The sequence below is a fragment of the Pan paniscus genome, chromosome 20 (genome assembly GCF_029289425.2).
Source record: "Pan paniscus chromosome 20, NHGRI_mPanPan1-v2.0_pri, whole genome shotgun sequence".
NCBI lineage: Eukaryota > Metazoa > Chordata > Mammalia > Primates > Hominidae > Pan > Pan paniscus.
In genome coordinates, this window is record NC_073269.2 from 61,354,942 (window position 1) to 61,367,015 (window position 12,074).

Here is a 12,074-nt window from a genome sequence, read left to right on the forward strand (position 1 = left end):
CTCAGCATCTCAAAGTGACCTCATTTTATCTTAATCTCCTCTTCAAAGACCCTGTCTCCAAATACAATCACATTCTGAGGTACTGGAGGTTAGGACGCCAACTTACAAATTTTTGAAGGAGGATGAAATTCAGTTCATAATAGCAGGGATGAGCTTTATGCCCCCTGAAAAAGACATACTTCCCCAGGTAGATTCATCTGTTAGTGTTTTTTGTTTTGTTTTAGACAAAGTCCCACTCTGTCACCCAGGCTGCAGTGCAATGGCACGATCTTGGCTCACTGCAACCTCCACCTCCCGGATTCAAGCGATTATCCTGCCTCACCCTCCTGAGTAGCTGGGATTACTGGCGCCCACCACCATGCCCAGCTAATTTTTGTATTTTCAGTAGAGATGGGGTTTCACCATATGGGCCAGGCTGGTCTGGAACTCCTGACCTCAAGTGATCCACCTGTCTTGGCCTCCCAAAGTGCTTTCTTTTTTCTTTTTTCTCTTTTTTTTTTTTTGAGACAGAGTCTCACTCTGTCGCCCAGGCTGGAGTGCAGTGGCGTGATCTCGGCTCACTGCAAGCTCTGCCTCCCGGGTTCACACCATTCTCCTGTCTCAGCCTCCCGAGTAGCCACCACCATGCCTGGCTAATTTTTTGTATTTTTAGTAGAGACGGGGTTTCACCGTGTTAGCCAGGATGGTCTCGATCTCCTGACCTTGTTATCTGCCCACCTCAGCCTCCTGAAGTGCTGGGATTACAGGCATGAGCCACCGCACCCAGCCCCAAAGTGCTTTCAAAGTATTGATTCAAAACTATGGCACAATCCAAACCCCACCCCCACTGCTCAGAACCCAGGGAGCATTGGGTTTGGTAGATTCCTTCTTCCACACCCAGAATAAATTTTCTCAGCTCCATTCCCCAAATGATGCTGACTTGAGGCAGGGGAAGAATGCTTTGGTAGCTCAGAGGAAAGGACTGTGGAGTTCCTGTCTTTCCCTCTTCCAAGATCCAAGGGTGCTAGCGACCTTTCTGTGTTCATGGTCAGAAGCAAGGAGGGAGAAAGACCAGGAACCACAGCTCTTTGTCATCTTACAGGTGGGAAGCATCCAACAGAGGCCAGCTCTGGGGGGCATGCTGGGCCACATAATTTTTGCCAGTGTCCTGGAATAAGGAAGTGTAGGATAGTGAGGAAGGCAGACTGTGGGGCTCCTCCCTACCATGCTCATCAGGGCATCCAGGTGAGGGATGAAGCTGTCCTAAAGTGTTTCCAGAAGTCACACACACGTGTCCCCACCTCTCCCCTCCTTGATCATGTCTCCATTTTACGTATTTACTGATCATCTTCTGCTATTGTTAAAGTCTAAGCTGAGGGGTGAAACCACAGCAGAAAGCAAGGAAGGCTCGACCCCAGATCACACAGGGAGAGGTGGACAGACAGCATGGCTCCGCCCATTTGCAGCCATTTCTGGGCCTGTAGGCTCTGGCAGCTCCTGGGATTGCTGTCCTCGGTGCTGAATACGCGTTTGTTGGGGGCGCACCTGACAAGTTTGTCATTTTCAGGGAAAACCCAGTCTCTCTCGGCGCTGAGGAGAAAACATAGCACAGCCTTTCTCAGTCCTCTAGCAACCCTGGACTCTGCAGGAGAAAAGAGAGATTCCCTACATTTGTTTCTATGAGACAAGGGAAGGCTGGAGCAGGGGAGTGGGGGAAATCTCTGCAGTCCTCTCGGAAAGCAAACCCTTCTACACCTGTGATCCCATGTGATTTAGCAGAGCCCTGAGTTAAAACTAGGCCATGATGACACTTGGTGACACAAACATCTGACAAAAGAGCTGTGCCCTTTATATTTTCAAAGACTTCCTACAAATTAAGGAAGGCAGAAGACCCATTTAATGGGCAATGGATTTGAAGAGACACTTTACCAAGAATATCCAAATGGCCACAAACACACACACATACACACACAAATGGGAATGTGTTCAACTTCATTAGTCATTATGGAAATTAAACCACAAGGAAGCACCAGAACACTGCAGCAGAAGAACTAAAATGGAAAAGACGAACAACCAACTATCTGCAAGAATATGGGGCAAATGAAGCTTCCTCACATTGCTGGCAGGATGGTAAACTGGTAAGCTGCTTTGAGAAATGGTTTGTCAGTAACTACGAAAGCCTAAGGTACGTATACCATCACTCAGCGATTCCACTGCTAGGCAGACATCTGAGGGAAAGAACTTCCTGTGTGCTCCAAAAGACATGGACAGAAATGTTCATGGTAGCTTCATTCATAGTATCCCAAAACTAGAAACATAAAATGTTCATGAAGGGAGGGATGAAACAATAAGTTGTAATACATTCATGCGATAAATAGTACACAGCAATAAAAATAAAAACACCCAGCATGGATCCACATTTCATCCACAATGTTGAGTGAAGAAAGCCAGAATCAAATAACTACATACTGTATAATTCCACTTAGAGAAGTTTCAAGGACAGACTACACTAATTTACGATGATAAAGATCAGGAGACTGGTCACTCTTGGGGAAGGGAGGTACAAACTGGAGGGGAGACAGGAGAACCTGCTAAGATGCAGAAAATTTATTTTTTTTAAATTTTATTTTTGAGATGGAGTTTCGCTCGTTGCCCAGGCTGGAGTGCAATGGTGCGATCTCAGCTCACCACAACCTCCGGCTCCTGGGTTCAAGCAATTCTACAGGCATGCACCACCACACCCGGCTAGTTTTGTATTTTTAGTAGAGACGGGATTTCTCCATGTTGTTGGTCAGGCTGGTCTCGAACTCCCAACCTCAGGTGATCTGCTTGCCTCGGCCTCCCAAAGTGCTGGGATTACAGGCGTGAGCCACCACACCAGGCTATTTATTTTGAGACAGAGTCTCACTCTGTCACCCAGGCTAGAGTGCAATGGCACGATCTAGGCTCACTGCAACCTCCACTTCCCGAATTCAAGCGATTCTCCTGCCTTAGGCTCCCGAGTAGCTGGGATTACAGTCATGTGCCACCATGCCTGATTTTTGTATTTTTAGTAGAGACAGGGTTTCACCATGTTGTCCAGGCTGGTTTTGAACTCCTGACCTCATGATCTGCCTGCCTTGGCCTCCCAAAGTGCTGGGATTACAGGCGTGAGCCACCGTGACCGACTATTTATTTTTTGAGATGGAATTTTGCTCGTCGCCCAGGCTGGAGCACAGTGGTGCGATCCTGACTCACTGCAACCTCCACCTCCTGGGTTCAAGTGATTCTCCTGCCTCAGCCTCCTGAGTAGCTAGGATTACAGGCATGCACCACCACGCCCAGCTAATTTTCTTGTATTTTTGGTAGAGACAGGGTTTCATCGTATTGGCCAGGCTGGTCTCGAGCTCCTGACCTCAGGTGATCCACCCGCCTCGGCCTCCCAAAGTGCAGGGATTTCAGGCATGAGCCACCTCGCCTTTCAGCCCACACAATGAAGGTTTATGAAGCCCCAGATTCCAGGGCCTCCACCACGACCCCATCTCTGCCACACTTCTGGTCCCACTGGGGGCTGTGGTCCCTGCCCACTGGACCCAGTAGGTGTAGGTGTGGGGGTCTGGGCCCCGGGGGGATATACACCTTAGTGTAACAGAACTCAGGGTCTGAGCCTGTATCCTCAGATCCATGACCTGGCCGGGTAAGGAAAGGAAGGGAAGGGGGTCAGGGTTCCTGCAGGAAGGTTATCTGAGTGGCCTTAAACAGACCCAGTTGTCTCTTACTTGTAGTTCTCAAGAGTAACGGTAGAATGTGCTGGGAATGCAACATCCGGAGATATGGAGGGACTGGCCAGGCGGCCTGGGCTCCATTCCTGCCTGCCCTAGAAACAGGATGCCCTTCAATGCTTGAGCCCGGTGACTCAGGTTTCCCCCAGAGTAGAAAACCCAGGGCTGAGTACTTTTTGGGGTCCCTCAGCTGCCATACAAATGAGGCACACACAGTTGACCCTATCCTCCCTAGGCCACTTTCCTAAGCCTTGGGGGACCAGCTCACAACGGACCCTGGGCTTCTGCTGTCCCTTGCTGCCCATCTGTGAGAAACAAGCCCACTTCATGTAACTTTTTGCGTGTGGCGTTCTGTCTCATCAGACTCTGGCAAGTTGGTAACCAGTGCACAGTGAACCTGCTTCACAGACCACACCCCATAGTCCCTGGGCCTCCAGAGCAAAGGGAAGCATCCCCTCCTTCCCACAGCCCTGCTTGCTCTGGAAGGATGCACCCTATCAGTGGGGCCGATGCCAGAGGCCTCCTGAGGCCTCCTACTCCCCAAGCCCAGAGTGCTCTCACCCCTCGCCCGTGGCCTCTGTGAGCATCTGGCTGGGGCTGTTGACCTCATGCTTCTGGGCCCACATGCTGAGGTACTGCGTCCCTGCAGCCAGGCCCTCCGCAGGCACCCTGATGTCTGAGGAGTCACTGGCCCAGCGGAGCCAGTAGGGGCAGGTCTTGGAGTCTGGGCCTGCGGGGCCCTCAGGGTGAGGGAGCTGGTGGTCTGAGCCGGTGTGACCAGGCCAGGGACTAGTTTGGGAATGTGGAAAGGAGAGAGTCATTTGATAAAGTTTGTTTGTGGCTCTAATGAGAATAAAGTGCACAGCCTGGCACTTTTTACAAATGTGCACACGCACGCACGCGCACACACACGCACACACAAGTGCATGTGCACACACATGCACATGTTGCTGGGCAGTGGAAAGGTGGCCCCTCTTACCTGTAGACATGCTCAGGTCGTCCCTGGGGCCACCTATTCCTTTCTTCTTGGCCCACACAGAGGTGGTGTAGAGGGTCCCAGGCTGAAGCCCTCCACCACGAGCCAGCAGTGTGACGTGCTTGTGTTCCCGCTGGCCATGCCCCTGGACCCAGTAGATGGAAGTCTGCCGGTCTGGGCCCTTGGGGCTGCCCAGCTCAGGGTGATGGAGCTGGAGGTCCGAGCCTCCACACTCATGATTCTGTCTGCTTTGGGGGCTGACATGGGTAGAAGCCTCTGCGGCAAACAGAAGACGGAATCCCACAGCCCTTCCTAGACGTGCAGGATGGAGGCTGATGGGGTCACTAACCTGCTGCTGTGGCCTCTGTCGTGGTCCCGAGGGCCTGGGGAGGGCCCAGATGGGGAATCAGACCCACGGTGGTCTGACCTGCAGGATCGGGATGAAGGCTGCTGAGTCCCACCCTGCCTCATCCCCACCAGCCACCCCGGCTTGGGAGGGAAGATGGAGCCGGCGTTTTGCCCCTTGCCCCAGGTCTGGGTCCCGGCAGGGCTGGAAGGAGCCTGAGAGGGATGTGCGCAGCACCTCCGAGAGTCCCGCTTTAGAGAAACACGAATCAGATCATGAGAAAGCAGACCTCTGAGAAGTCAGATGAAAGGTCGTCGGGGGACCAGAATCAGGGAGGAGGGACACGACGCTGGGGCTGCTGGATGCCAACAGGAGAGCAGTTTCCCGTCGCTCTGGACAGCCGACCCCACAGAGCCCAGGGACCAAAAGCCAGAATGTTCCCCAAACACCAGGGATTATGGGCCCAGCCCCTCCTCCCTCAGACTCAGGAGTCCAGGCTCCAGCCCCTCCTCCCTCAGACTCAGGAGTCCAGGCCCCCAGCCCCTCCTCCCACAGACTCAGGAGTCCAGCCCCTCCTCCCCCAGATCCAGGAGTTCGGGCCCCCAGGCCCTCCTCCCTGACTCAGGAGTCCAGGCCCCAGCCCCTCCTCCCTCAGACTCAGGAGTCCAGGCCCCCAGCCCCTCCTCCCCCAGACCCAGAAGTCTAGGGCTCCAGCCCCTCCTCCCTCAGACTCAGGAGTCCAGACCCCCAGCCCCTCCTCCCTCAGACCCAGGAGTCCAGACCCCCAGCCCCTCCTCCCTCAGACTCAGGAGTCCAGGCCCAGCCCCTCCTCCCTCAGACTCAGGAGTCCAGGCCCCCAGCTCCTCCCTCAGACTCAGGGGTCCAGGCCCCAGTCCCTCCTCCCTCAGACTCAGAAGTCCAGGGCCCCAGCCCCTCCTCCCTCAGACCCAGGAGTCCAGGTTCCAGCCCCTCCTCCCTCACCTCCAGGAACCCCTCATGTCTGCAGGCCCCACGTGCCCCTGGAATCTGCACACCCAGACCCCCGTCCCTCCTGCTACACTTCACTGCGCAATTTCCTCTTTCCCCACCTTTCACCAGGTCTGAGTGGAGAGGGTAGGAGATGAGGAGGAAGTGGAGGTTTTGAACCTGAGTCCAATCCTTCGGATCCTCCTCATGCCTGACCCTTCCTCAAGGAAATCCCTCAGCTTTCACTTCTCCTCACTCCAACTGTGGATTCCTGTCCTCACTTTCCTTCCTGGTCCCCGTCCTCCAGGCTCCCCACCTTCCCTTCCCACCTCTGTACTCTCACATCTGAGTCCCTAAATGCAGGTCATGGATGGAGAAGTCACCTCTCTGCTGTAAGAGTCCCTAAATGCTGGCCATGGATGGAGAAGTCGCCTCTGTCGTAAGAGTCCCTAAATGCAGGTCATGGATGGAGAAGTCACCTCTGCTCTAAAAGTCCCTAAATGCAGGTCATGGATAGAGAGGTCGCCTCTCTGCTGTAAGAGTCTCTAAATGCTAACCATGGATGGAGAAGTCGCCCCTCTGCTATGAGTCACTGAAAGCACATCATGGATGCAGAAGTCAAATAGGGTCTTGGAGAGCAGCTTGGACCCTGTCAAGTCTTCAGATGCAGAATCTGAGGACCAGAGAGGGATAGCAGCTTGCCGAGGTCACACAGCCTTGACAAGGAGCACAGCTGGGTTCCTCCTTCCCATTTGATTCCTATCCCCTTGCCGCCCTCCCTCCTCCAAGACCCCTCATCCTCAAGCCTCCCACCCTTCTCCCGATACTGCATGTGACTGCAGCGGGTTGTGTCCCCTAGAAAGATATGTCCAAGTCCTAACCCCAGATACCTCTGCAGGTGACACTACTTGGAAATAGGGGCTTTGCAGACATACTTAAGGATCTTGAGATGGAATCACCCTGGGTTTAGGGTGGGCCCTAAATCCAATGACCTGTGTCCCTAGAAGGATGCGGACACAGAGGGAGGCTGCCAGTTGAAGACAGTCACATGAAGACGGAGAGACACAGCCACAGGCCGATGGAAGCCAGGGATTCCTGGGAGCCTCCAGAAGCCGAGAGGGCAAGGACGGATTCTTCCCTGGAGCCTCAAGAGGGACCATGGGCCGGAAAACACCCGGATTTTGGACTTTGGGTCTCCAGAACTGCAGGAGAGTCCATTCATCTTGTTTCAAAGCATCTGGCTTGGGGTAATTTGTGACAGCAGCCTCAGGAAACTAACACAAAGACCAAACAGTCCTCTTGGCTCAGTTCTGCACAATCCTCACTTTATCCCCCCGAATCCCCCCACCAGAGGGCCATGGAGGGTCCCACTGGGCACCAGGCCTGGTCCATGGGGAGCGACAAAGAACCTTCTGCTGTCATTAACTGCGATGGTTTATCACAATGATGACCCTCCCCGAGGCCTCTCCTACGGTAACAGCAACATCTACGGTTCCACACCCACAGGGAAAACAGATTCAGAGCAGCAGCAGGGGGCGGGCAGGCTGTGGAGCCGACAGTGAACATGGAGGCAGGCTGGTGGCTGGGAGGACTCCATGTGGGCCTGGCTGAGGAGCCAGGGATCTGGAGTCAGAACCGGGGGAAGGCAGCTGGAACCCAGTAGTGGACTTGGAATTCCGCAAATCGTCCTCAAACGTCTTCAGCCAGAAGCAACGGCGGCAGCAGCGCCTGCAGACAGGCGTCAGGAAGCTTCGCTGCTGAGGGTATTTCTCAGGCTGGGCTGGGCTGGGAGGCCCAGGTCCTTGCAGGAGGAGAGGGCCTGAACACCGGCCCTTCAAGCTCCCTAGTCAGTCAGTCTTGGGCACCGGGCTCCTGAGGGCTGACAGTGTGATGAGGAGCTGGGCAGCATAGTAGGTGGTCATGATCACCAGGCGGGCATGGGGCAGGGGCTGGGCGAAGGTGTCCCAGGCCAGCACGCCATCAGAGAGCGTGAAGAGCAGCGCGCCCCAGCCGGCACTCCCGCCCCAGGCCAGGCCGCGCCACAGCATGGCCATCAGGATCAGCCCATAGGCTGCCACCGGAAGGACCATATCTGGCTCGAGGTGCTGGAGCACAAGGCTGAGGTAGGGGCCAGAGGCCAGGATGATGAGCAGCAGCAGGCCGGGCTGCAGGGGAGAGAAGCCGAAGGCCCAGACGTAGAGGAGGTGGGCGGTGGCAAAGGCGGCCATGCCTGGCGGGAGAGGGGTGGGGTACCAGTGAGGAAGGCCCATCCTGGGAATGGCCCCGAGGTCACCCCTCAGGGCCTAAGAGAAGGACCATCCCAGAGCACCAGGCCCTACCCTGGCCGAGCCTCCTTGCAGGTCTCCCCACATGCAGTGTCCATCCTTGCTCTGCTCAGAACCGCCAGGAGGCCCCACCTTCCCTTGGCCTCCAAAGCCCCATGGCCTCCAGCTCACCAGCCACTCTGCGCCAGCCACCCTGGCCTGCTGGGCTACAAGCACCTGACACGTCCCTGCCCCGGAGCCTTTACGCTCGCCCTTCCCCCACACAGGCATACAGCCCTTCAGCTCTGCCCAAATGTGACTTCCTCAGTGAGGCCTTCCTCAGCAACCCTGCTTCAAACTGCAGTACCTCCAGCGGGTCCTCACTGCCCTCTGCGCCACCTCAGCTACTGCCCTAACACCGCCTGCCCCCACCCCTCGCTGGAGCGTGAGCTGCCTCGGTCACGGCTGCGCCCCCCACCGTGCCTTTGACCACTGGAGCTCTCACAGGAGCCCTCTGCACCCAGGCTCCCATCCAAGTGCTGGGGCCTCCCTCACACGGGCATCTGGAAAGCGTCACAGCACCTTCCACTCACCAGGGACGAAGGCTGCCGGCCAGATGAGGCAAGCGTCCCCCACAGCCGAGCACACAAGGGCTCCCTGGAGGAGCTGGGTGTAGCCCCCGCTTGGGGACATGACCCACAGGAACCCAGCCAGGCAGAGGACGGGCAGGCACTTGACCAGGGCAGCGAACCAGGACAGCTGGTCCTCGGGAATCCAGAGGCAGAAGTACACGCAGCAGGAGAGGATGAAGGGGCTCAGCCACCTGCAGACATCTGGGCGCTTTGGGGAGTGGGGAGCTACTGAGCCGAAACCCAGCCCAGCCCCCATTCTTGGGACTCAGATCTCATGGCTCCTGTCCCACCCCCACCTGGGACCCCAGCCGTACAGGCTAGACCCATTGAGGGACCAGGCTGCCAGAACCCAGCTTCCCAGGGGCCAACCAACTCAAGGACAGCAGCTCCCAGACCCGCCGGCTGCTGGGGTTCCAGGGCCCTGTCCCCCCAGCCCCAGGCACAGCTCAGAAGGCTCTCACCTGGGCTGAGCAGTGAGTCTTCAGGGTCTGCCCCGCTTTGCCAGCGTCCATGCTGGCCGGATAGCCCCAGAGCCACCTAATCTGGGAGCGAGTGGCTTCAGGGGGTGGAGGGGAGGGCTCATGGTTACACGTTAACCCAAGGAGCGTCCTGTGGACTCTGTGACTGATAACAGGGCCCAGGGAGATGTTGTCCTCACCCTGGGGATGGCCCTGCCTGGCGCCCGCTGATAAAGCACTGTTGGCATTGGGGGTCCCTCTGCCCTAGCCTGCTGGGACATGGCTTCCTCCTCCTATCTGCCTGGGGAGGTTAGGCCCACAAATGCCTGTCCCCTTGTCCTGGGCCCCGACAATCAGAAGAGATGGGGTGCAGAATTCCAACAGCCACCCCATCATGGGAAGCGGGAGAGGGGCTGGCTGGCAGGAGTGCCCCTGGAGGGATGGGAAGGCGAGTCTGTCCTTCACTTGCTGCCCTAGCCGTCTCCCTCCCTGCTCCATGAAACCTTTCCTCATTCTGCTCAACCCCACCAAGCCCTCAGGGGCTCCACCACAAACACTGCTTCGATGGGTGACCAGGAGGGACCACCACGAATGCGGGGAACAAGCACCCTCTCCTGTTAGCTGAGCGAGCCCCCAGGTGACCTCCAAGCCAACTGCCACCCCAGTGAGGACGCTGTCCTCATGGCCCGGTCCACACGCTCCGGTTTCCCAGCGCCGCTCACCGGTGCCACTCGCTGCACACGCAGCCTACACTTCTACCTTCTACCTGAAAGACTCAGACCTACTGGGCGCCAGTGCCCAGCCTCAATGCTGGGCTTGGTTACTGGGGGTAAGCAGGGGCAGGAGCAGGGATTTGAGCCTGTCGGTGGCTTCTATCCTCTGCCCAAGGCCCTGCCCACAGGTGGGGTAGACCTGGCAGGAGCCCTCACAGCCAGTGCCTGGCCCAGCCTGGGGCCTCTGCAGCCACAGGGCTCCCTCTGGCAGGACAGTGTGGGGGCAGACTGGGTCAGGAGCACCCCCAGCCTCTGGGGTGCAGGGATAATAGAGGCTCCCCACCCCGCATCCCAGAACGTAAGGTCTGACCAGCAGAATCGTAAACTGCCTTCCTTTATTTATATTTGCAATATGAAATAGAAGCTCGGCACAAACGCACGCACACTCACACCAGCCTGGGAGGAGGGAGCTGGGGACAAGGCCACTTGGCAACAGGGCTGGGACCTCAGACCCTCAAGGCCCCTGGGGGTGTTGCCGGGGAGGCCCCTGCTCCCCAGAGCCGGACTGGCCTGGTTGAAAGTGCAGGGTCTGGGCAAAGGCACGGCCCCCACTCGGGACCCTCTGGCACCCCCACCCACGCTGGGCCGTCCCCCATGGTGGACCTGAGCTAAAAGGCCGGGTGTGGGCGTGGCCGTCTGCGCTGCAGCGTGGGACAGCTGGGCACGTGGGTGGCAACCTTGGGACCCCTAACACCAGCTCCCGCTGGGACGGAACAGGGAAGGCTGTGCTTTGGAGCCGCCAGCCCAGTTCGGTGTCCTCACTCTCTCTCGCTCTCCTCCCTCTCTCTATATAATATATAATATATGTTTCTCTCTCTCCATTCTCTCTATTTGACTCTCTGTATCTTTATTCTAGGAGGCAACGCTCCAAAACTTCTCTTCTCAGTGCAAATGGGGGTGGGTTGGGCCTGTCTCCCTGGCACCAGCCTCCTGGGGGTCCAGAGGAGAGAATGTGGGGGTGTCAGGGTGATGAGGGCAATGGGGGCCATCGTGGGACCCGCCCTGCCCCCACCCCGGGAGATCCATGGGAGGACGGAAGATTTGGCCGCCGCTGCCGCACCAGGCAGCTATCTGGAAACAGAGGGAGATGTCGTGTGAGGGTCTCGCAGGCCCAGCCCCACCTACCCAGCCCCAGGCTGCAGCCACACTCACTGGGAGCCTGGGGATGCAGGCCCTTCCGGGGCAGAGCCATTGGGTATCGGAGGAGGCGTGAGGGCCTGGGCACTGTCAGGGGAGAGAGGGGATGTGCAGAGGTCACTTCCTGCCCCACCAGCCCCACCCCCACTCCCCCACCCTGCTGCCCTGGTGCTCACCTCTGGCTTTGGGGAAGCCCCAAGGGCTCTGGGCTCTTCTCCCCTTCTGTGGTCTGGGGGGGCTGGTGGGCCCCGGAGGCTGGGACAGAGGTAGAGGGGTCTCTGGTTGCACTGTGGGTGAAAGGCAGGTGCAGCTGTCAGCGTGGCCCCCACCGTCACCTGCTGACACCCTCACGTCCCACCCGACTGCAGTCGGCTCACTGGGTGTGTGTCTGCCACCTGCCCCATGGGGAGGGGCCTCCCGAGGACGCAGCTGGCTCAGCGTGGAGGGACAGCACAGCCCTGGACAGGAAGACAAGCACCCCTCTTCCCACCTCCTGTCCCTGTGGAGGAGGTACTCCAGGCCGGCTGAGACAGCCCCAAAGGGTCTTCTGCATGCTCTCACCCTCCCAATCCTTCACACCCTCCAACCAGCCTTTCCCAACCTTGGGGCTCAAGGGCCCCAAGCATCCCAGGCTACTAAGAGAAGAACCAGCCTACAGAATGCAAGGGGCTGGGGCACAACATGAGGCTGGGCCTGGGGGTCCTGCAAAGGAGACCTGGAGTAGCTCAGGGACAAGATGAACCCAGAGCCCACCTCACCAAAGAGGAGAAAAGACTTCTCCT

General features: G+C 57.4%; 2 protein-coding genes across 4 annotated transcripts in view; both read right to left on the minus strand.

Annotated features, from left to right (window-relative positions):
• Positions 1-7,332: 7,332 nt before the first annotated feature.
• On the minus strand, positions 7,333-10,333 carry TMEM86B (transmembrane protein 86B). Its single transcript, XM_003807108.6, has 3 exons — positions 9,386-10,333; positions 8,886-9,132; positions 7,333-8,258 (listed from the first exon to the last, which is right to left on the minus strand). Exons 1-3 carry the CDS (start codon positions 9,434-9,436, stop codon positions 7,876-7,878), a joined length of 681 nt encoding a protein of 226 aa, XP_003807156.2. The 5' UTR covers positions 9,437-10,333; the 3' UTR covers positions 7,333-7,875.
• A 140-nt stretch (positions 10,334-10,473) lies between these two features.
• The window catches only part of PPP6R1 (protein phosphatase 6 regulatory subunit 1), a 29,574-nt gene continuing 27,973 nt past the window's right edge, over positions 10,474-12,074 (minus strand). For all 3 annotated transcript variants that reach the window (XM_003807107.6, XM_055104206.2, XM_034946789.3), the window contains 3 exons: positions 11,469-11,579; positions 11,308-11,379; positions 10,474-11,226 (listed from right to left, as the gene is read on the minus strand). In XM_003807107.6, the coding sequence (XP_003807155.4) occupies positions 11,223-11,226; positions 11,308-11,379; positions 11,469-11,579 (187 nt within the window). In that variant the 3' untranslated portion in view covers positions 10,474-11,222. The remainder of the gene's footprint in view (positions 11,227-11,307; positions 11,380-11,468; positions 11,580-12,074) is intronic.